At 33.6% G+C, this 26,220-nt stretch overlaps 2 protein-coding genes across 2 annotated transcripts; one reads left to right on the top strand and one right to left on the bottom strand.

Moving 5' to 3' along the window:
- Positions 1-16,456: 16,456 nt before the first annotated feature.
- LOC143635720 (uncharacterized) lies at positions 16,457-18,219 on the top strand. The gene has a single exon (XM_077103478.1). It carries the CDS (start codon positions 16,611-16,613, stop codon positions 18,111-18,113), a length of 1,503 nt encoding a protein of 500 aa, XP_076959593.1. The 5' UTR covers positions 16,457-16,610; the 3' UTR covers positions 18,114-18,219.
- A 3,128-nt stretch (positions 18,220-21,347) lies between these two features.
- On the bottom strand, positions 21,348-22,633 carry LOC143635719 (acid phosphatase 1-like). The gene is made up of 4 exons (XM_077103477.1): positions 22,617-22,633; positions 22,137-22,536; positions 21,818-22,030; positions 21,348-21,538 (listed from the first exon to the last, which is right to left on the bottom strand). The coding sequence occupies exons 2-4, from the start codon at positions 22,514-22,516 to the stop codon at positions 21,361-21,363; spliced, it is 771 nt and encodes a 256-aa protein (XP_076959592.1). The 5' UTR covers positions 22,517-22,536; positions 22,617-22,633; the 3' UTR covers positions 21,348-21,360.
- Between the last annotated feature and the right edge of the window lie 3,587 nt (positions 22,634-26,220).

Here is a 26,220-nt window from a genome sequence, read left to right as displayed (position 1 = left end):
AATCCTTACATTATTGAAGTTTTTGTTTTGTTTAATTTATTTTAATTCGTGATCCATAAGGGGTTTTTTTTTTTTGAATGACCAACTAAGTAACGCTGGGTACTCCATACGCGACCCCCAATGGCTAAAGTAGCCCGAGCCGGCCACGAGTCCGGACGGACGGAGCCCCTAGCGGTTCACCTATTGAGGGATTCCTCGAATAAAACCCGATTTTTTTTAGGAATGACCAACTAAGTAACGCCGGGTACTCTGTACGCAGCTATAGAAGCCCGAGCAGGCCACGAGTCCGGATGAACGGAGCCCCTAGCGGTCCACCTATTGAGGGGTTCCCCGGATAAAACCCGACCCCCACGCCCGCCAAACGGCACGACAGCGAGGAGCCGATAAAACTGGGTGAGATCAGGACTCGAACCCTGACAAGCCAGGGTCATCCCTCATATCTCCCATATAAATTGGTGATAGTGAGGTTTGAACCCCTACCTCTTATTAATAAAGTGCGTGCTCTACCATTGAGCCATATCCAATTTACATGATCCATAGGGTTTTGATGATACATGACCAAACATATTGTATTTATCATACCACAAGTGGTTCATAATTTATTTTTTTTTTATCAAACTCCATTATAAAGCATCAAAAACATTGTTATTTACAATATTCTAGATTTAACAGCAGATGTTCGACAAAGGTTAAGCAATAACCTGATCATAACAAACTAGAACAACTAAAGCCTATCATTAACTTTATTGAATTATGATTCTAACGACTATTTATTTATATTTTTTTTCTTTCATCACAATCACTATTTAATAAAAGTGCGCATCCTTTTAATATTTGAAGAAGAAAAATAAATTTAATATGTTATTGTTGTAAACCAGATATATAATGCTCCACATAAATGTATTTGATGGTTAGTTTTATATTTTACATGTATATATACGCACATTATGGTTAGTATGAACTACTTGATCATCAATAATATTTTACACAAATTCTCTCTGAATTCTCTAGTTCATTTTATGTTATCAGCACGAACTGCTCTCTACAAGAATTCATCTGCCAAGTTCATCACATCGGGTTACACATAATTGTCATCTTCATAGTTTGTCGTATATGTTTCCGTAATGCAAAATTGATTCTTGTATATCCTTTAAACTAACCATCAAGTAAACAAGAATACCAATCAAGATTCAATTTTTATCCATGAAGAAAACTAACTAGGCAAATGGGTTTCACAATTCTAAAGTCAATATGAGTATAAAATAAAAACCAACTTATGGATGAAACTAATGATGATACTATTCACATTCAAATCCAAAATCAGTTATCAATATCAAGAAGGAATCGAATGACAACCCCAAAATTAGTGTCTGGATAGAGAAGAATCAGACTGTCATTACAGAACTAATAATATCATAACTAACAACCCAATCTAACCCATATATTGGATGCTTGTTTAAAAGAAAAAAAAATAGTTTTTGATGTGAATCGTGAATATGATGGAAATTTCTATCAACAATTAGAAAATAAATTATTATATATAACTCCACTCTGATCTTGTCATCTGTTTCCCATTCAATAGAATCCCAAATCAAGACAAATTGTGTATGAATTGTACAATTGGATTTTATTTGAGAAAAGTTTTTTTTTTTATCAAGGGATTTTGTTTTGAAAGCATTGAAAAAAATAATAATAAAATAAAAAAAAATAAGAGAGAAAAAGGAGGAACTGCCACCGTTAACGTAACACTCACAATTTCTTTATTTAATGTTTAATTACATAAAACATGTTGATAAATTTGTTTACTAAATAAAATATGAATGCCTTGAAATAATCTATAGTTCTCGGCAAATTTTGTTTAGTTTGTTTAAAGTCAACAATGTCGATTTTTCAAATCAAATTAGTTTTTAATTGTTGCCTATTTTCGAAAAAAAAAATTTAATTTCAATATATAATAAAGCAACTTAAGTTCCTCTATAGTGCACTTGCATGTTAAAACTTTGATAGTTTTTCTAGCAAGTTTTAGTATGAATTATATAGATATTTGAATTTTAGAAGAAAATGGTAAACTATCGTGGTTCGTGACTACTAGTCATCAATCCACAACAAGAATCTGAGGCCCGAAGTTGTCTTGAAATGTAGAATCTATACAAATGTATATAGATTTAAGACAAACATCTCCAACTGCTAATAGTCTATATATAGACAAGCATCTATACAAATATACATGAAGCTTATTTACAAAAATATACAGACAAGCACAAAAGCTCCTTTTATATGAAGCTTTCATAATTAAAACAGATGTGTGAATTTTCATAACATAAGTTTGTCGTCCTCGACACCTCATTAAATAAGTAAATCAAAGATAATTTTGACCATCAGAAGTTGGTCGCCCTTCAAAAAGTTTCCACTTAGATATCATACAAACTTATCAAGCGGTGCTGGTCATTTCCTGAAAATTTTTAGGGCATAGCTGCACTAATCAAACAATACCCAACTGTTGATAGCAAATATTCCCCATCATAACTAATCTCAAGAAGAGAATCAAATATGTTCCACATAAAGGTATTTGGTTGTGCGATCTATATACCGCCACCAAATTGTGTCACAATGGAATCACTTATAAGATCGACTGGAGAAATATTTATAGCATCTCCGTATGCTAGATGTCAGTTAAATATGATAGCATTCCCAGTCTTAGGGGGTGATAAGAATGAAAAGCCTGGTAATATATGAAATAATATGAAATGCATCACAAAATATCAATTTGAGATCCCGGAAGAGGTCAATATAAATCTGAAGTCAAATATGTCATACATTTATAAAAAGTAACTAATTACTAGATGCATTCATAAAACACATATAGAGTGACAATGTCACATACACCAGTATCAAATTCATTTGCTCGAATTAAAGTAATCATAATAAGATTACAATACAAAGATCACGTGGAAGACAAATTGGTTCCAAAGATAAAACCCACGAAAATCAAATGAGCAACGTAATGCTGTTGGTGTCACACCCCAACCTAAGGCGGAAATGCCGGGGCGTGACCCGATTGCTCACAGCTCGAAGATACTATCTTAATCATAAATGACAATATCTAATTAATTATTTTATTCAATTAATATACACAATAATCAAATACAATAAAACCATTCAAATAAATAAGTATAATCATTTAAATTCAAGTTTGTCTTCAATATAACCCTAAGGTCTTTCTAAGTGTCCATACTTCAACTTCAAGCAACCTGCATATGCGTAGAAAATGGAGTTTTGTCAACAAACATGTTGAGTGAGATGATCACCAATTTTGAAACAACAATAATATATATAGATAATTGAGAAATGATTAATGATAAATGCGCAAACCAATCTATGTGGTAATAATCAATCAAACCTTAACAAACCAAGATCAAGTTATACTCGTGTGCCAATGAATCGTTGCCAAGCGAATCGGGCATTGATTACAATGACTAAATTGTCGGTTTACCTTTGCCAAGCGAATCGGGCCCCGGTTACTAAGACGGTCGTATGATCATACTAATGAGAACCCTATACAAAAGGGGATATGTTGGACCTCTCCGAAACGTTGTTAAGTAAACAAGTAAACATGTAGCAATTAGCAAATAACATTCAACTGATATTCACACAATAATTATGTTTGCGATTTTGAGTATATATATAGAATAGAAAATATGAGTAAGTACGTATATGTCCCCAAAACATTTGAAAACAGTGTATAAAAAGGGGAATGATCAAACTCACCTGATCGAATAAGCCAAACGAGAATATTTGCGACAAGAACGATAATCATGCTCTTCGAGAATTACCGACAAGAATCCTAATTAAATGATATGATGAGTGAATTATAGATGATATAATACATAAAATGAATCTGGGATTCGATATGATTTGAGTTGCAATTATGTTTAGTACGTTATGGATTGAACGATTGATCTCTACGGATTATTGTTATTATTTAATTATAAAAATCATTGTAAAATCGAATTTACAATTAATTATAATGATAAACGAATATATAATTAATCATAAAATTTATATTTTAGAATCTTTTAACAAAATTCGATAGTAAAAATATAAATAGCACTTTTAAATACATTAATATATTTATCACAGTTTAGTTTTAAAAATAATACATTTATATATATATTTATATATATATACATATACATTTTTATATGTTCATAATAAACATAAGCAAATTGATAAAAACATTTAAACAACGATAAGTCCCAAATATTAGTGTCGGTTTTTAATAAAATAATAATAATTTATTATCAATAATAAGATATGAATATATATATATGTATATATATATAAGATATGAATATATATATGTATATATATATATAAGATATGAATATATATATATATATGTATATATATATAAGATATGAATATATATATATATGTGTATATATATATATATATGTATATATATATATACGAAAACATAGAACGAAACTAGTCGACACAAATCGCTTACTTTATGATCTCGGTTAAGTAAAAATATTGTTTATTTAATAATTAATATTAATTATAATATATTTCATATCATTAAAATACATTAAATTAATCAAATAAAATAAATACCAAATGAGCCGGCCGGGACTCGAACTCGGGTGGGAAGCCAGCACACAGGAGTGGAACACACACACACCAACCAACTGGGCTGGTGTGTCAGTTGGTTAGAACTTGGAAACGAAGTTTTATATACAGAACAAAACAAAACCCAATTTTGACTCATAAACCCTAGACCTTCAATCAATCAATCCATTACGTGTTAGTAGAATTAACGTTAGGGCTTTTGATCAGCAGATTATAACGATCCTATACACATAATTAATTACTTGATTCGTTGTTCATACACGGGTTCAATTGAGATCGACAGGGCCAGCAACGGGGAACGACGAACAGGGTATAATGAGACGATGATAATCCAATTAAATATGGGGCTTTAGTTGGAGCCGAGTATAGAGGGTTGCAAAAGCGATTAATTTAGTTATTATGTATCCTGGATTATATAAACGATTTTAGGTTAAAAAACCGTTTAGCAATTGAATCAATACATATAATAAACGATCTTGTTTTCCTATTTAAAGTTGTTGTTTAAGCCGTAAATAGAAAGAGGAATCAAATAATGATTCAATTCCAAGTTTGGGACGACAATTGTGCCTCAAGTAAGCTAAACGGATACGGTTTGGTAAACGGGTATGAGTTATGGATCTGGGCAATTAGGTTATCAAAAGAATATGTTAAAATTGCATTTGAGTTCCTGGAGATTAGTGGTGGAAACAATGAAGGATTAAAGTTTATTATTGGGCTAAAAACGTACATTTTTCAAAGTTATTTATATATTAAATAAATATAATAAATATAATTTATATAGAAATTCCTCGATAAACGTGATACCTTTTTAGTGATAAATTTCCCGAATTTAAAACGGGTCGGGTTAAAAGATATAAATTCGTTCGTTGGAAAACCCGAGTTGTTATAGTTGGTGTAACTCTAGAAGAGGTTACTTGTAAAACCATATAAGAAGTTATTAATATAATACCATGTTTGGGTAAATGTCTCAGAAGAGACTAATATATTTCTACAAAGAAATAATAAAACCCTGGAAAAGGTAAGTGTCCTATAAGAGACTAATATAATCTATAAAGTTCCAGAAGAAACACCGGTACTAAATCGATATGAGATATCTACAAATTATGTACAAAGGTACAATATGGAACTAACATGAAACCCGCGCTAATATACTTGCATATGCTATAGATACAGATGTAATCGATGAGAAAGATTACGAATCTAAAACTCTGTAAGAGTATATACACAGAGATGATTGCCAAAATGGCAAGATGCCCCTAAGGCTAAATAAGAATTGTATGACAAGCAAAGCGTTTTCGAACCTGTAGTTCGAACACCCGTAGACGTCAAACCAGTAGGTTATAAATGGGTGTCCTTAAAATAAAAAGGAATGAAAAGAATGAGATTTGCGATGTATGACACGAGTTTTAACACAATGGTTGTTTTCCCAAATCCCAGAAGTTGTTTATAAGGAAACGTATTCCCCTGTAGTGGATGCGATAACCATTAGATGTTTTAATCAGCCTCGCAATTTCAGAAGGACTTCAGATAAAAGTTATGTATGTTATTACTGTATATTTGTACGTGACAATTGAACATTAAATATACATGAATATCCCTGTATGGATAAAAATGTCTGAAGCATAAAAAACAATATCCCGTGATATGAATCTAAGATTTTATACGGTCTCAATAAAATGTCACACCCCGACTAGCACAATGCGGAAGCGTAAAACGGGAATGTAACAGACACCTCTGGTATCAACACATTGTTTATAAAGAAACATTACAAACTAATTTACAATATATTACATTTATTTGTTCTATCATTGTTTTACCGTCTAGGTGATACAAACAAAACTAGTTTGTTAACTATACATCCTTACTACTGTCGCCCTTACTTCTATTCACATAGCATAAACCACACACCTCAGGCAAGTAGCAGATCACCAAATCATTCGAATTTAGGTACACCTGAAAAGCAATTTAAAACGGGTCAACTACTAGAGTTGGTGAGTTTCACGAGTTTCAAGAAAACAGTAATGAGTATTCACAAGTAACACTTGTAATCATGAAATAAGTACGTATGTATGTAAATGATGTATGTGATGTAATTATGCTAAGCTACAGTGAAGCCTGAACTGTTCGTGCTGCGTGCCTCCATTTCCCACGCTCAATCAACCACTGTGGCCCCTTTCCGCCCACAACATGCCCCGGTAGCTATGTCTAACACTACATAGCTGGTTTGTAAAAATATGGACATGTGCAAACGGGATAATGTCTCAGCAACCATGTTGGCCCTGCCTGGGTTTGTCAAACCAATAGTACTATTCACAAGCCACCGGCTCGAAGTTAATCACTGTGTTAGTGGGGACTTTCATGTGTTAGCATTTAGATAATTCACATCATCACATGTTTCAGGTATGTATATGAAATCAAACTTGCTTTTCACCCAGAAAGTTCGTAAAACAGTTTAGAAGTGGGGTCATGAAACTCACGGTTTAGTCGATAATCAGTACTGTATCAGCTCGTGGTTCGTTTGGTCTGCTATCAGTAGTCCCTATAATCAATATTATAATAATATTAATATTTTAATATTATTATAATCTCAATACTAAATTGAGCTGTATAACTAATCTGGGTGTAGCTGGAACGCCCAGAAAGCGGCAATAGGCTTAGGTTGTGATGTTGTTCAATGTCTAATACTTAATACCGCACTTGGCTCAGATTCCCGTTTTCCTAGCTGGGCCAAGTTGTTCGTTTACGCGTTCAGAAAATAGTTATGGGAAAATAAGCTTGGGTAAATGTATTGGTTAACAAAATGATTAAGTTATAAAGAAGGATCACCTATTAGGGTCCCGGATTAGCTACGGGGCCCGTTTCCGTTTATTCAGTTAGATTTGAGGAGAAACGCGCATAATCCACCCGGATTGTCCAGGTTTCTCATAGAAAAGTTCATTTTCACTTAATTAGTCCAAAAATATGATTTTTGATCATTCTTGGTGTTTTGATATTCCCGCAGATTCGTTAGTCGCGAACTTGTCGGTTTTTATAAAAACTGAATTTGTTTAATATTCAGATTAGTATAATTAATTAACCGTTAATTATTAAATTATGAAAATTTAACCACTTATCAATTAAAATATGTAGATTTTAATAAAAATATTTATAGAATTTATTTACTGATTTATTAATTTATAAAAATTCATTTTATCAACTATATTTCGTCTGAAAATCGTCCGTTTACCCCAAAAAATTTCCAAAAATTCCACAAAAATTCCTAAATGCTCAAATCATGTCTCAAATCAACCTGTATCAATTCCAGAATGTAAAAAGTTCGTGCAATATTCTTTTCGGCCCAAATTCGGCTATAAAAATTCACACGAACGCATATAAACAAAACACCTTTAAACTTCTCCAAACGATCCCAAAATTCATATGTGATCAAAATACTGAGTTCTCAGAAAAATTTCATAATTTTTGAAGTATTTTAGCTATTTTTCCCAAATAAACGTCCCAATTCGGTAATAAATTCGCCAAATGAGATCAATGCCTCAATGCATCTTGTAAATATTACGAGATTGAATACTGCAGTATTAATATATGTGCTAGTGAAATTTGATTATATTCTACCACGTTGCACTCTTTGTCCCTTCATTAAGTTTTGTCCCATGTGGTTTTTGTAACATCCTAGAAAATTCCATAATTATTTTTGACTAAAAATTTCAAATTTGAAAGTTGAAGGATTAAAAATATTCACAAGTCAAGTAATGGAAAAATGGTATAAGAAAAATCAAGTTATCTCATGTTAAAGAAATGAGAAAATTCCATTCCACATGGAAAGATGGAAGAAAAATAAAGCATTCTACATGGGTATAAATAAGGAAGAAAAGTTTCATCCCACATGGAAACAAGAAAAGAAATGCAAGCTCTTTATAAGGAAGCAAGTTTCCATAGAAATGTTTTAATGTCGCTAACCACTCTCCATAGTCCTAGCGGAGGGTGCGAAGCACCCGACGCGCACGGACACGGACACGGACTCGGGCGATGGGCGTAATGTGGCGTTTTGATGATGCACTTTGCGCTTCGCACGCTCGCATCGCCGCGAGCCGCATAAGGGCCGCTTTAGTATTTTTGGAAAATGGAAGTATGATCAAGAAGTGACAAGTTATTAAAGACAAGGAGCTAAAAATGAAACATCTGATTCTAGGACCCATCGCGCTACGCGCTGCGCCCAAGCTTAAGACCTTCACGCTATGCGACGGTCTATGATGACACAGCAACACGTGTGTCACACCCCGACCAAAGGCGGCGGAACATGCCGAGGTGTAACGATTGTCCATAAGCACATGACACTAATTAAAGTGACAGTATTTTATAAACTCATTTCATTTCACAACATCGAAAATGTCACATAACAATTATCCATAAAATAACCATGAACAAGATATCACAAAATATGGCAAATTGATATTGTTCATTTTTATTAATATCCTAAGGTCTTTGATGTCGTTTTCTTCACAATCATAAATCAACCAAGATGCAAACCTGCAACATTTCATAAAATAAAGTTTGTCAACACAAAGGTCGGTGAGCAATTCATAAGTTTAATCATATTAGTATATAATAAAGATAGTCACAAAACTTGCATACGAAACGATAAATAAAAGTGGTAATTTGGATAAATAGATATCGCTAAACACATTAGCGACACCTAGCTATAAGGGGATGCCAAATAGTCTAGGATTTTATAGTTATCGTTAATTGTATTACGTTAACGACACCTTGCTATAAGGGGATGCCAAATAGTCTAGGATTTTATAGTTCCACCAACCAAAAGCGATAAACACATAGGCATATAAGCATAGAACACCAAATCGAGCAATTATTTAGGTAAAGTATCCAACTACGTTTGTGGTTTAAGATTCAAATATAAAGCATTTTGTTGAATAAGTATGAAATGTCACCCCCAAAATAAAAGATGGAAAATGGGGTATGAAGTACTCACCTTCAAGTAGTAAACTTGAAAGATGATAATTTGGAGATTTGTCGGAACGACGAGTTTAACGCACAATGCCTAAAAAGAAAAGAAGTCTTAAATTTAGAAAGGTTGTCTTGAAGGTCTTTAAACAAAATAAATGTTGAGAAACGTAAATAATTAAAGTTCAAGGTTTAAAATGTGACTATTTAAGAATTTATAATAATAACCCTTTAAAAATGTAAGTTTGCTCGAAACCGGGTTAAAGTATCTAACCTTAATATTTACTCAACCTATGTTAGGTAATAAGGTGGGTAAAATGCAAGAATGCAAATCCCTTTGGAATAAAGATACTAAAATGGGTTTTTTTTATCGAGTGTTCGGGTTGTCGGTTCGGGTCTTGATAATTGGTCAAACCAAAAGTCAACTTTCCAAAATATTGAATGTTATGAGATAACTCAATAAAATTTAATAAGACTTAACCAAGTACGTAGTTCCATTGTTTTAGAACTAACAACGCACGTTAAGCGAGTGTTCGGTTTTGTCGGTCCAAACTTTGTTATGAGATCAAGTTGGATCCAACATTTCCAAGTACTTAAGAAAATATTTAAAAATCAATTTGTAACTATTTTTAAAGAAATATACAAGTCTTGATGGCTAAAAAAACACACTTGTGTGTCTTAAGCGAGCAAGAATCGGTTTGGTTCGGTTTCCATTTTACAACAAGTTCATAGATGGTTTCCATATGTCCAAACACTAAATAACTTGTATAATAATGTACAAATAAAAAAATACCAAAAGTTAACAATAAAGTCTTTAAACAAAAGTTCGGTTTTCGGTTCGGATCGTGTTTCGGGTTAATACCGAGGTAAGATTCTACAAACCCATAACCATAGAATTTGTAAAAATGATTTTAGAAACTTAGATCTAACACTAAGTATGTTTAAACAAACAAAACTAGTAACAAAGTTCGGTTTACGGTTTAGAGCTATTTACGGTTAAACCGAAGCATAGACTCTTAAAAACCCATAACCATGGAACTTGTAAACATGACCAACAAACTAAAATAAGCAAGATTAATATGTATGAACAAGTTATATAGATGTATATATATCAAGGACACGAAGTCCTCCATGAAGCCTTGCCTTATAGGGTCCGAAACCTCACCGACCGGAATCGGAGAAGTAACTACCAAAGGTAAACAAGGGGTGTATATTATATATATGTTGCACAACCATAAACAAGTATTAATAAGGCTACATAAAATAATTAAGATGAAAGACCAAAATCCTTCAAGAACACTTAAGAAGATAACCTTGAATCTTTGATGTTTGAGAGAGTTTTTTTTTTGGAGTTGTAGCAAGGGAAAATGAAGAGGAAATGTGGTGTATATATAGGGTAATGTTGGTGGTCAAATATGGGTGTGAGACACAAGTGTTTTCATGCAAAATGGATCAAGACAAAACACAAAATAACAAAAAAATAAATAAATAAATAATAAATAAATAAAAATAAAAATAGGATGTTTTCAAGACCCAACAAGTGTGAAACAATATTGTAACCTAAATCCATTATTTTGATTATAACATAAGCTTCGGTTTACAAATCGGGTCGGTTTACATAATAAACAAATACAAAAACGAATACAAACAAGACCCGAAATTGACGAATGTCACAACGTGTCGCAACGGGGGACACGTGGCAGACGCTAAGGCTGAGTCAGCATGCCACGTGTCAATCTCCTGACATCGCGCTATGCAATGCCCTAAGCTAAAGAGCCATCGCGCTACGCGACGATTCCCAAAATCAGCTATAAAAGGGGAGGGATACGGCATTTCATTCTCACACCAAACCACACACATTTCACGCACTTAGTCTCGATTTGCGTGCCGGTCTCGTGAAACGTGCCAAACCCCGAAGCTCTGAAGGTTTAAGCTATAGAACGCGAAATAGAGTAGGAGTGCTGCTCAATCAATCATAGGCAACAAACTCCAAATACCGCATAAGGTAGGGGTTCTGCCTAAATATTATTTTATTATTATATTATATGGCTTAGACCATAGTCAGTGGTATAGCTCAAAACCTTGATCATGATTATGTTTATAATAGATTTGTACATGTAAATGTTATAGTTAAAATAATGTTTCTTCATGATTAAGAAACATAAGCTTTTACATACAAGCAGATATAGTAGTTTCTTCATAACTAAGAAACGTAAGATTTTACATACCAGGGTTATAGTCAATTCAATGTTTCTTCTTGACGAAGAAACCTATCAATAGATATTTCTTCATGAAGAAGAAACTTAACTTATGATTTGTAAACAAATGAAAAGACTACGGGTCTAAATATTTTATTCAAACAAATGATCAGTCAAGGTTTATAGCTATCAAAACCAGACTAAAGGTCTGTAGCTGGATCAAGAGACGATCCGGGTATTTATATAAACTTATTTTATTATAGATCAGTCATCATTCATTCACAAGGGTTTTCAAACGAGATCACTACATCATTCAGAAAAGACAATCACAATCACAATCACAAGTGAATACGTTAAAACCTTTTTCAGTCAGTCAGATAAACGGGTTGTTTATCTTAAACAGTCAGTCAAATATGAGATTACGTGATCTCTAAATTTTAAGGGATTACGTGATCCCTAAGTCACAAGGTAGATAATAAAAGCAACTCAGACCGAGTACACATGTGTCTGGATCCAAACATATCTGTTAACCTATCAATCAAGGCTACGTGGCCGGAGGCTAACAGACATAACGAAAGTTCTCCAATGAGCATGAGTTCTTGGAGAACCATAATTGTGTGTGTATGGCAGTGGCACAAGTTCCCGGAAATAAGAGACGTTTCTGCTGAGTTTGTTCCAAAACTATATTGTTAGTCAAATGTTTTCAGAGTCAATGATTCACCAGCATATCGCTGACGTATTTTTCCCCTAATTACAGGAAAGCAAGTATAGCACGGATAGCAAGGAATAGGAGTCACTATTGGAGATAGATGCTCACAGATAGAAATGGCTCAGTTTTTAATAAATAAAAGAGTGAATAGCCATTTTCGTCCCTGTGGTTTGCGATTTTCGCCACTTCAGTCCAAAGTTTGATTTTTTGTCAATTTAGTCCTAGTAGTTTTCATTTTTAGCCTGTTATATCCTCCCGTCTAACGGCATCCAAGTATGCCGTTAGTTTAAGGGTATTATTGTCTTTTTCTTTTTAGTTTTAGATTATGTTTAATTTAAATCAGTTTTCTTTTCCTTATAAGACCAAAAGCAGAACGATGCCCTAGCTTATCAACCTAATTGTTCCATCAAAACTCTAGATCATCAATCATGGTTTTCTGCTCATGTGGTTGGCCTACTGTGATTCGTACCTCATATACGGAGAGTAACCCAGGAAGACGGTTCTTTTGTTGCAGCAAACAGGTAACTTATACAATTGTATTGAACAAACATTTGAAATTAGGTTTTTTTCCCCTAATTTTTGCCCTAATTTTTGTTAATTGCAGCCAAGGAGTTGTGGCTTTGTTGTTTGGATGGATCCTCCAATATGTCAAACATGTACTAAATTGGAATTGAAGACCAAAAGAATGAAGTTTGCATTGACTTTTGTTTTGGTTGTTTTTTTCCTTTATGTATGTTTCCACTGAATGTTGAAGTTGTCTTGCTAAGATCTCTTTGTTGTATGGTCATCGTACCACTGTATTGTCTTTTGTAGTACTAATTTTATGATATGAAAATGTATGGTCTTTGTTTGAACATATGGTTAGATTAAACAACTCAATGTTTGATTAAGTGTTTTGTAAAATGTTTGACAAGCTAATTGGTTGGTTTTGTGTAAAATGTTTGACAGGTCAATGGTACCACTGTAGTTGACTTTTGTAAAAGTCAACTATGCAGATTGTATGTTTTTGTCTGCAAAGTACCAAAATTGGTTGCTTTTGTATGTTAAGGTCAAATGACTTTTTGCAATCTATGAACATAGGTCCACCTGCTTGTTCAGATCAAACAAACAGGAAAAAAACAGACAAACAAATAAAAACCAATACAAATTACCAAAATGCCCTTTAACTACAATCAACTATGCAATTCAAACAATATACCATTAGCCATTCCAGTTGACATTTGTAAGGTCAACTAACCAATACAAAAGATTACAGGTTTTAACATAAAGTAAAAAGTACCAAAAACATCCTAATACCAAAAGATTACAAGTTTTAACATAATTAAACATAGTACCAAAATATTACAATACCAAAAGCAGTTTAACATCCTAATATTACAATACCAAAAGCAGTTTAAACCCCTGAACAGCCTGCTGCATCAGTTGCATCAACTTGTGTTCCTAAACCTCCTGCTTCTCTTATATCTCCTGTTTTCCTCTTCTTGCAAGATCTCTTGTTGTGTCCTGGTTGCTTGCAAATATCACATGTAACTGTACGACCCTTCCTTGGCAATTTCTTGGCTTTACCAACCTTTTGACTCAGTAATTCAATTTCCACAGCAGATTTCTTTCTATTCTTTTTTGGTCTACCAATCTGCACATGGTGCTTAGGAGCAGTCAATTTAGTGGGCCAAGGGGATGGTGCCTATTCTTCTTGGCCATTGATTGGATCTATGGTGTGTGCATAAACATTCTTCCATGTCTCCAACCAATACACTTTGTCAACCCATTTCTCTGGCACACCATCATCCAATCCATGTTCACCCATATCAAAAATACATGCCACTGCATGCTTGCATGGAATCCCAGTCAAGTCCCACATTCTACATGTGCAAGACCTTTGGTCAACTGTCACAACATCATTGGACAAGGGTCTTAAACCTGAATCTAAGTCCCCTCCGGGAATTCTAAAATAGAATTTCTGGTCAGTAAGAACTTCCTCTTCGCTGTAGCCTAATTGTTGTACCATATCATTCACAATAATCACTGAAAACAGATCAGCATTCACTCTATCAACAAAAGTAACCAAACCCCCCTTGTATGTAGTTTCTGGAGATTTCTCGAACTCTCCCCCATGGTGGAATTTAATAGTAAAATGGTCTGGAAAATTCCCTGAAACCGATTAATAGATAATAGTTAGGGGTTAGGGTTTGGAATTCAAGGGTTTCTTTGATTAATAGATAATAGTTAGGGTTAGGGTTAAGGGGTTAATACATACCGTATTCAACGTCTGGATCGAAATCATCACCAGAAGCTCTGGTATCCCACATTTCCATGTTGTTCTTCACTTAATCGCTGGTTCTTCTTCCCTAGTTCTTCACTGTGAATATCGTATCTAAGTTTTGTGTATTCAGTTAATATAATAATTAATTGTAATATCTAAAAAGACTATTCAGTCCCTGAGGTAATATCTAAAAAGACACTTCTAGCCCTCAGGTGATAAAGAACTAACGGCATACTTGGATGCCGTTAGACGGGAGGATATAACAGGCTAAAAATGAAAACTACTAGGACTAAATTGACAAAAAATCAAACTTTGGACTGAAGTGGCGAAAGTCGCAAACCACAGGGACGAAAATGGCTATTCACTCTAAATAAAATATTGTAAACAAGAATAAATAAATGTTTGTAAATCAAATACTTGGATGTATATTATCCGAGAGGTGTTTAAATAAATTAATATTTATTTATAATTAAAGACTTTCGCTAATAACCCGCAACTCTGATATATTTACAAAACAGGTACCAACTACGGGTGTCACGCCTAGGCCTTAAGTCGGGGTGTGACAGTTTTCTTAGTAAGGTTTTTAATGAGGCAACATAACTGATACAGTAGCATCAGCTTATCTTATAGGTCCCGAAGTACCGATTTAACATCATCCTGAAGCATGTTGTTTGTTATGTACAATACACGATGCACATTTTTTTCTCCTTAGCTATGGTTTTGGCCCACCGGGTTTTCCTAGCAAGGTTTTTAAATGAGACGACATCATTAAGTGTATTAAATGATAAGTTAATATCCTTTAAATGACTCAAGACATGGATTTGTTCCATAAAGAAAATACAGAGTCCCATGTTATGTTTATGCAGGATATCCGCCATACTTGCACTGAGATTGATTATAATTCAGAAACGCTTTCAATCATGAAGATAAATGATCCAATACAACAAGATTCGTGGGGTTTAGACTAAATCAAAGACCTAAAGACTATATATGAAGATAATACAACTTGCATAGTTCTTATTGGAGACGACTACATTAAAATCAAGTCAAGCAGCAACGAAAGAAGATTGATTTTTAAAGACTTAGATATTATGTTCAATTGAGGGGGAGAAATACACATGTTTTACTCTTTTTCCTTACACTAAGTTTTGTCCCACTGGGTTTTCTTAGTAAGGTTTTAACGAAGCAACATAACTAATCCAGCAGTGTTAGTTAATATCGGTCCAGAAGAACCGAGCCAACATTATTCGATAGTATAATATTGAGAGTGTATAATAATGTATATCTGAGGGGAAGTGTTGTAAACCAGATATACAATACCCCACATAAATGTATTTGATGGTTAGTTTTATATTTTACATGTATATATACGTACATTATGGTTAGTATGAACTACTTGATCATCAATAATATTTTACACAAATTCTTTCTGGATTCTCTAGTTTATTTTATTCATTTTAGTTATCATTAATTTAATATTTATTGTGAAAAAAATATCCATGTCATTCATCATTATCCACGTCACATTTCAAAATAAAACAATTAATCCAAATTAAAGAGAAAGAAGTTGATAACTTTAACATCACCCCAAAGAAACCCTCATTCTTGTTCATCATCCCTTTCTCTCACTTGAAGAAACCCTAGAAATCTACAGAAAAACAATGATCAACACCAATCACCCATGAACCCAACAATGAAATGCTATTATTTTTATTACTATTATTATCACATCCAATTTCTATTCAAATCCAGTAACCCTAAACACCAAACCCTAATCGGCGCTAACCACACCTCCGCCCGTTTCTGCTCCCGTTAACCAAATCCAAATCCGACCCGAACCCACTTCCCCATGGACCCACCAACCTCTAAACACCGGTTCTTCCGAAACGCCGTCGTTCGGTTCCTCATATTCTGTCTCCTCATTGTCGGCATCCGGTTCGCTTACGTCATCACCATCCGCGGAGAATCTTGCGTTTCCGGCGATGAATTCTGCTTCTTCGCCGTCGATAATAATAAGCTCGTCACCGCCGCCGGCGCAGGCGCCGGAGTTTCGTCGGTGACTTTACATCCGGCAGGCGAAACATCGCCGGAGTTTCACAAACGAGTGATGTTTTACATAACGGTGTTTCAGGATCTAATCGTTGATGGGTTTTTGTCGACGAGATCGAAGGCGTTGTGCGTTGATACGCCGGTGGGTGATGATGTTTATGCTCTGAAAGAGATTGGAGTTGATGACGCTGTTGGGATTTACAAGAAGGCGAAGAAGCCGTTGGTTGTTAACGGGTTCGGGTTTCGTCAGCCGTATGCGGATAACACGTTTGATTTTATATTCTCGGGCGCTGGTGGATTGGACCGATCGGAGAAAGCAGGGGACTTTGCGATGGAAGTCGGCCGGACACTTAAACCCGAAGGGTATTTCGTTGTGCATACGGCGTCTAAAGATACGTATAGCTTCAATTCTTTTATTGGTTTATTCAATTGTTGTAAATTCGTACACTCGAGACGTATAGATGGGTTTGATTCTGTTCCTGAAATTCATGAAATTGTGATGAAGAAAGAAAGTTATATTAAAATTAAGAAGAAAACAGATCCAGTTTTGAGTAGCAAATGCTCGGTTCCTGGGTATAAACAAGATTTAGTTAAGAGAGCCGAGCCTTTGATTATAAATGAGCCTTTAAAACCGTGGATTACGTTGAAGAAAAATATTCAAAATGTGAAGTATTTGTCTTCCATGGTGGATATTAACTTTAAGCAAAGGTATGTTTACATAGACGTGGGCGCTCGGAGCTACGGTTCGAGTATAGCTAGCTGGTTTAAGAAACAATATCCAAAACAAAACAAGACGTTCCACATATACGCGGTAGAAGCAGATAGACATTTTCATGATCAGTATAAGTTTAAAAAGGGTGTTACCTTGTTACCGTATGCTGCGTGGGTCAAAAACGAGACTTTAGTGTTTGAAATCAACCAAACTCCTGGTGATGAAAATGTGGAGCAAGGTAGAGGAATGGGTCGTATTCAACCGGTTAAATCAGGTGGCGGGATTGTGGGATCTGTTGATGAGATTCAAGGGTTTGATTTTGCGGAGTGGTTGAAGAACACGGTTTCTGAGAAAGATTTTGTGGTGATGAAGATGGATATTGAAGGGACTGAGTTCGATTTGATCCCGAGGTTGATTGAAACAGGAGCTATTTGTTTGATTGATGAGGTTTTTCTTGAATGCCATTATAATCGGTGGCAGAAATGTTGTCCGGGTGTTAGGAGTCCAAAGTACCAGAAAACTTATGGGCAATGTTTGGATTTGTTCAAATCGTTAAGACAGCGCGGTGTTCTTGTTCATCAATGGTGGTAACGGGTGACTGGTAAACTTTATACTTTGTTTTTTCTTTTATACTGCACTTGTTGTATTTTTACATCGGTTTCTTTTGCATTCGTTTAGATTTTACTTGAAAGAACAATCACTCTCAATTGTGTATCATTTTATAATAATGTTAATATTTGTCATTTACCAGCTTATTTTAGGTTGATTAGTTTAGGCGTTCTCAAGCCGGACTGGACAGTTTGGTTTACGATTTACACTCGAAGTCGATTATAAAAAGGTAAACTGAACTGTAGGGTTTTGGGCTGTGTGTCTTTTTTTTTATATTTTAGTTTCGTGTTTAAATATTCAAGTTGGACTTATATACATGATTGGGTTTTGCTTAATGTTTAACTATATGTTTTTAATCGTTTGGCCATATTTTTGTGCATATGTTATTATAATAGCCTAAAAGTCCAACGCATGAAACTAGATCGTTGGTAGTGGTTTGGTTTAGTTGGTAATGGTTTGGTTTAGTTCGTTTTAGTTGGTAATGGTTTGGTTTGGTTGAACAGTCGGAGATTATAATGAACGGTTTGGCATATGATTTAACCCATAAAATGTCAAAACCGGACCATTAAAAAGTTTGTGGATAGATATTATGGGTAGGTGATTGTTTCGGATGTTTTATTATTATTATTATTATTATTATTATTATTATTATTATTATTATTATTATTATTATTATTATTATCTGTGAGTTTTCAGTATCACGTCTCAAGTGGTGGCATGATGCTCGTTTCCTTTTCTTTTTGGCCCACTTCTTTTAGCTTATTCTTGATCTTCCTTGATTAGGGCTAAAGGGTGATTAGATTTTTGTACAAGTTAAAAGCATTAGGTACAAGTCATTCCAGCATTATGAATACAAAGATTTTGTGGGTGATAGATGGGGGCAACATGATTAAATGAACGATCCGTCTATTGTCAAAGCTAGGCTGTAATGATGTATGCATCTAGGTCGGTAAGCTTGTTCTTTATGGCCCAAAATTCAAAAGTGGTGCTTTATGGTTGGCCAAATATTGGATATTTTAGGTTGTTTGGTAATCTCTTAATGATTCTATTGTCGTGTCTTTCTCTTCGGTTGGCTCGATGAAATCTTTGAAAAATTGCATGCCACTGTCGTTTGAAAAGAATATCGTTATCAGAATCATTCGGTGGTATGAATACCCGGAGATCATCGTTTGAGAAGTTATCATTAAGGTTTTAGTAAATAAAAATGGTAGAAGGTTTGAGCGAATAAAAATAATAAAGGGTTTGTGGTATTTGTGTGTGATGCGTAATAAATTAATTATTAAGTAATTCATTTTAATTTTCAAACGGTACAATAATCATAAAAAAGAATTAATTATATGTGATAAAAATTTGCCATGTACTCTACCCACATGGGGTATCAGCGGTGGTGTCATATGAGTTGAAAGTTATAAACCATACCTATGTGGATGCCTCGTCCTTTCTAAAATGTGTGCTTATGCACACGATATGACTATTGCAACGGGTGAAAATGCCTTATAGATAGGTGGTGGTAGGTAGCGTAAATCGCGTGAGGTGGTCTTCAAGCATTTTCTAACCTTGATGCTTGAAAATCTTCTGGGTCCAGTTGGTTCCAAGAATTTTCAAAATTTGAATTAGAATTAAAACTTATTCGGTTGTTAAAAAATGTGTTTGCTTGATTAAGCTAGAAATTTGAAGTGAAGTTCAGTTTAACCAATTTTATCATTTTGCTCAAAAACGTGTTTGGTTGGTTCAACTTAGGTGATGAAATCTCTAATTTTTCAAGGAATACATTAACAATTATTTAACATAGTCTTTCAAAAGCACTACTTTTTCATCTATATCCATTGATCGTTCATGCCTGAGGTCGTTCAAGTCTCGAGGTCGTTCAAGCCTCAAGTTCGTTCAATTCACGCTCTATCTAATCAAATGAAACGTGTCTTCAATGTATCAAATTTGCTACTGATACGAGATCAGACCCAAAAACATTTGAAGAATCCAACCCAAAATTTAGAAATAAAACCTTCAAGAAACAATAACCAATTAACACAAAAAACAAGAATATAACCTTAGAAGTTAACCAACTTAAATCCTTTTAAACAATCCAATTGCGGTTCCTATCAAACGTTCCAATCCTTGCAAACTCCATTAATAAAAACATACTTTTAAACATTACAATTCTTTTATGACATTCTAATGTATTCACAAGCATTCAGTGAACCAAACACCCTTTAGACTTGAAAGTGTTGCATTCAATGCACCAAACACCCTTTAGACTTGCAAGTGCTGTTGGAAGCCTTTATACTTTTCAATTGTTCAGTGAACTAAATATAGGTCTCTGGAATGGATCAATAACGAGACTATCTCGAATTTTAAGGGTGCAGAATCCCTTTAGTCTTCGTTTACGAGTATATTTAGTTATAGAACGAATAGAAACAAGGTATAAACACAAAGGCTCTTATTGATCTTAGCTCTGTAACAATCAACCAGAGAATCACAAAAACACGGCTGTGGATGAACAGGACGAACCACTAAAACCCTAGAGTCGAACTTGACTTATAAATCCGTCAAGTTCCCTCTATTACAGAATACAGACCTTTCCTAGCTTCGTCCAAACTATAAAACATAAAGTTAAACATTCAAAGATAGTGTATCAAATAAACACTTGATTACAAACATAAACTAATACCAACACTATACCTTGGATTTGGTTCAATTGCTGACTCCATTAACATCGAAAACATGTAGATTTCCAATTGATATCAGAACTTATATTGATCTTTTGAAGTTGATGTCCGAAACGTCAATCTGAAATTGACGTGATTTTCAAATCAGAATCAGTGACCAAATTTTATTTGATTTTAGGCAAATTCTTAAATTGAGCACGATTTGGGCAGATTTTATTTGATTTTGGTAGATTTTGTGCATATATTTGTGTTTGGTTTTAAAGCTTTATTAGGTTACGTATATATGTGTTTATTAGGTTGTAGATAGACCTTTTTAGGTAGTGGATAGAGCACCAAAGAGCTTGTATCCCAAATAGTATTAAGGTGTTTGTTAAAGTGGGGTCTTTCCGGGTCACCCCCCCAACCACCTGGTTACCTAAGCGTTAACCAAGATACAAATTAACTTGTTTTCAACTAATTATGATTATATGATATCATTTAAACATATCTTAATATAGATAAACTCTACAACACAAATTTTTATTTTGATTATTAAAAAGCCTTTAAATACATGCAAGGCAATATTATGGTACAAAATACATAGGATTTGGCAGTTTAAAGGTTCTATTGCCAACAAATTGGCCATGAAGATCACTCCATTGGTCACCTGCATTTCCCCATATTCTATAACCTTGTTCCACCAACTTCCTTCTCATTTCTGATTTGTAGATTATGCCACTTTGCCCTTTGTATGCTTCACTCCTAACATATATTAAATAATTCCAAAATAGAAAGAAATTAGTTAAGTTTTACTAACACGGTGCCTATAAATTTTTGAACATTGGTAAGCACTTGGTCACACTCTAGCAGAGGCCTCGTGCTCGAATCATGTTTCCACCTTTTTTTTCTTACCTTTGATCCCCTTGAAAGCACTGGTTTAACGCAAACTGTGTTTTACCTTATCACACTTGGTTACTAAGTATCAATGGGGTCTGTAAGTTCACTAATAGCAGGTAATCACTATAAAAATGTTTTTTTTACCTTAGAATAAGTCGTTCAAAACCGAAGAATCCTTGAAAGTGTAAATTCCGAAGAGTAGGTTGCTCAAACATCGTTTCATCTCTGCCCGTGATGAGAAACACCTTAAAGCCACGCTCTATTAACTTTTGGAACAATTGCAAGATTGGAGGAAGCACTAGGGATGTGCCTCTTGATGCCCATTCTTTAAACGCTTGAGGATCGTATGGATCACATCTACATCAAATAAAAACAAATGTAACATGTTAGCAACATTATTATTGGTTTTAAAAACCGATTTAGTACTTTCGAAAAATAATCATACTAAAATCGAAAACTTTACCCGAATCTCTTTCCTTTATAATAAAAGACATTTGAAAGACAAGTATCATCAACATCCAAGACCCATGCATCCAAACCATCATGAGACAGAACAATTTCATCAATATAACTATTCATATGTTCAACAATCAAATTCAAATCAGAAAAATATTGGCCACCAAGCATGTAAACTTCAACATCATGGAGACACTGAATTGGGACAGTGCGCCACCCTTGTATGTCGCCAGTCTCCACAGCTAGCCGCCAACTTAAACAATAGCTCGATGACAACTCCACCAATCGACCGCCATACGGTGGGTGATCATAAAGTTCTGTGCTCATAACCATCTTTAATACAACAAATAAAAGAGAACACACTAGAGTTTCTCTTTGATTCTTCATCGTGTTGCTAATCACGTGCCCTGCACGTTTAATGCATGAGAGTTTTAAAGTAAAGTCATTATAAAACACTTAAAATGCCTATTTAAAGTAAAAGACATACCGGTTTCAAAATGAGAAGTATTGAATCAGCAAAGAGTGGTTTCTTTGGCAACTACATATCCCATGCTTATAAAGCATTCAAAAGCGAGCATAAAGTATATTGTCCTTTGATTTTTCAATAGTAATTATTTTAATATTTTATAAAATATTATCTTGTTTATATAACATGGGAGTTTGAAAAAGGAGCCGGAGTAGAAATATGGGTGTAATTAAAAAAGCCTAGCTCGAAACAAGTCGAGTTTAAGTTTAAACTCTCGAAACAAGCCGAGTTTGAACTCAAGTAAACTTGGCTTGTCTCATCTCGTCTACACCCGAAACCTAAAATGAAACAGTAAGAGAATATTATTATTTATTCAAATACCAAAGCAAAATTTGTTTTTTGAAAGTCAAAATCTTAAAAAAAAAAAAGAAAAAAAAAAGAAAAAAGAAAGAACCTCCTGCAAGTAGCAACTAGCAAGAGGCCAGGTTAAAGAAAGACCATAAGATAGAAATAAAAACACAACAAAATTACAAGAAGAAATTTATGAAATTAAATATGCACCAAGACTCTTATTCTAAACTTGCCCTCTTGCTTATGCTTTTGACCCATACGAACGAGTATATGCTAATTTAATGTCCTTCACAATTGAGCAATCCCTCATTAAATATATTCTCGTTTCTTGCTTTCCAAGTCAACCAAAGCGTTACATCATAAGAGCATTCTTAGCCCGTGTCCTAAAAATATGTGAGGGAGATTTGTAAATTATATGGTATGGTTATGAATAGTTGTGAGTAGAGGCGAGAAAAAATATTAATGGGAACTTAAATTTGGGGTTTCACTGTTCATACAGTATAATTTTTTAATATTTTCTAAAAATAATTGTGAGTGAAGAAAGTGAATATAATGATAAAGATATAAAAATATTATTTAAATAATGAGAGGGAAAAAAACAGTGTTTGTTAGTGTAATTATATAATATACTAGATTTTATCCCTCGTATTACGGGGGTTATTTTACATTATTCGTTTTTGTTATTTATATATGTATATTTGGATTTTAATTTTATTTATTGTAAGAAAGTTAATAATTAATATACTTGAGATTTGATGATGAAATGGTTTCACAATAAATGATATGTTATATTCCGGTTTAAAAACTATCTGGGTTTGGTGATACCCATTAGCCGTTTATTTTCTTTATTATAAAATTGTTTCTTAATTATAAATAATATCTTTTTTTTAAATAAAATAGGATATTAATTTTTAGTATATTCTTATTTTATAGGATTTTCATATCAAATATTTGATTAGATTAATTTTTAATATAATTAGATGTTATAACCCGTTTAAGAGCTATCTGGGTTTGGTGAGACCTTTACCCGTGAATTCGGATCAAATGCGTGAGAAGCCTTCATTTACAAATAAAGCAACTTGATGGCTTGAGAGAATGGTTGTTTTACATTTTTTGTTTTTTAATATTTATTTTTTTGATTTTAATTTTCTTTATTGTAAGAAAGTTAATAATATATTTAGTGTTTGATGATGAAAGGGTTTCATATATAAATGATGTGTTATTACTCGTTTAAAAGCTATTTTGATTTGGTGACCCATGACCCGCTTATGTTTTTTACTATAAAATTATTTATTAATTACAAATAATATCTTTTTCGTTTTAAATTGGATATTAAATTTTAACATATCTCTATTTTATAGGATTTTCATATCAAATAATTGGTTAGATTAATTTTTAATTTAATGAGATGTTATAACCCGTTTAAGAGCTATTTGGTTTTGATAAGACCCATACCCATAAATTTGGGTTAAATCAATAAGAGGCCTTCATTTAAAAATCAAGCAATCTGGTGGCTTCTATAAAATGAGGGAGCGACCATATTGCGACACGTAGGATTTTAGGGGTTTCGCAATATATATATGAATATATGATAGAGAATTGATTAGGAATGCGAGTGCGGTTTAGTAAGATGTTACCGACGATATTTGACCGTTATCCATGTATTGTGTTGCTTACGTTGGAAATAGAAAGTGTAATGTTTGACCCAACTATAAAATGGGAAAATAGTCAGAAGGCACTAAAAGGTGTGCTAGTGGAAAATACAATACACGATATACAATTCCTTGAATTTATTTGTCGGTAATTCAAAATTTAAATTGGATATTAAATTTTAACATATCCCTATTTTATAGGATTTTCATATCAAATAATTGGTTAGATTAATTTTTAATTTAATGAGATGTTATAACCCGTTTAAGAGCTATTTGGTTTTGATAAGACCCATACCCATGAATTTGGGTTAAATCAATAAGAGGCCTTCATTTAAAAATCAAGCAATCTGGTGGCTTCTATAAAATGAGGGAGCGACCATATTGCGACACGTAGGATTTTAGGGGTTTCGCAATATATATATGAATATATGATAGAGAATTGATTAGGAATGCGAGTGCGGTTTAGTAAGATGTTACCGACGATATTTGACCGTTATCCATGTATTGTGTTGCTTACGTTGGAAATAGAAAGTGTAATGTTTGACCCAACTATAAAATGGGAAAATAGTCAGAAGGCACTAAAAGGTGTGCTAGTGGAAAATACAATACACGATATACAATTCCTTGAATTTATTTGTCGGTAATTCAAAATGTCTGACCAAACACTAATGGATTGTTTGGTAACTAAAAATAAAAAAAATAAATTAGAAAAACACAATAATCTGGATACTTTAAAAAGGGTCGTATAGAAAAGTGTTGAAAATTGTTTTTAAGCCAACTTTCATTAAACCACTAGCGAGACGTTAGGAACAAAAACAAACAACAACAAAAAAGAAGAAGAAGAAAAGTAAAACAAAAAACTTACACTAATCATGTCATGAAATACTAATTAAAGGAGAGCGGTTCTTGATCCGAAGGTAACCCAAAGCCTTAATGCCGTTCAAAGTTTGACTAAAGTTCACTTATTTGTTTTCAAAGATGACTTCATTTCTTGATTTCCAAAAACAAGCTGTGAGGATTCATCTCACAGTCAAAATCCTCATAAAAGCCCCCTAAAACGCACCATCTATCTCCTCCTTTCACTCATAAAAACCATTATGGAACATATTCATAAACAAATGTATACCAAACCCATCTCTCCATCTCTCCCCTCCACATGTTCCCTTTCTTTAGAAAACAAACTTCATGCCATCGTAGCCGATATTCAGGGTGTTTTACCATAAGGCTTTTTTCTTGAGAAGTCTCAGGTCCGAATCCAACAAGTGTATGTCATTAAAAGAAGGAGAATATCACTGTTCTAAAATTGAACTCAGACAAGTAAAAATTGGTAAATGTTATAACAATTTGAAAGACACATCGTTCATTAAAGAATAAAAAGGTTGATGACGAACTTCTCACAAAGGTTACCTTTTATGCATAAAGAAATCTATATACATTTATGTGATAAAAAATAAGTACACCCGATAAAATTGTCACAAATTCTGTCACTTTTTACAACTTGCCTCCTAGTTGTCTAGTTGGACAAATTAGCTTGCATGCTTGTCCACTTTATATCCAACATGTATACAACTCTTTAATGCTATATATTTATTAAGTTATAAAAATCGTTTTTTAAACACTCT

Source organism: Bidens hawaiensis, unplaced genomic scaffold (assembly GCF_021521415.1).
Source record: "Bidens hawaiensis isolate Kalapana, Puna unplaced genomic scaffold, B.hawaiensis_p1.1 tig00007678_1, whole genome shotgun sequence".
Lineage (NCBI taxonomy): Eukaryota > Viridiplantae > Streptophyta > Magnoliopsida > Asterales > Asteraceae > Bidens > Bidens hawaiensis.
The sequence above is the reverse complement of the archived record's forward strand: the minus strand, read 5'-3'. Positions and strand labels throughout refer to the sequence as shown.

Bases quoted from the DNA above. Each gene is read 5' to 3' on its own strand.
- LOC143635720 (XM_077103478.1), top strand. From the start codon at position 16,611: ATGGACCCACCAACCTCTAAACACCGGTTCTTCCGAAACGCCGTCGTT.
- LOC143635719 (XM_077103477.1), bottom strand. From the start codon at position 22,516: ATGAAGAATCAAAGAGAAACTCTAGTGTGTTCTCTTTTATTTGTTGTA. The intron at 22,031-22,136 runs GTAAAGTTTTCG...TATTTGATGTAG, and splicing joins TATAAAGGAAAGAGATTCGG to ATGTGATCCATACGATCCTC. The intron at 21,539-21,817 runs GTAAAAAAAACA...AATATATGTTAG, and splicing joins TTTGAACGACTTATTCTAAG to GAGTGAAGCATACAAAGGGC.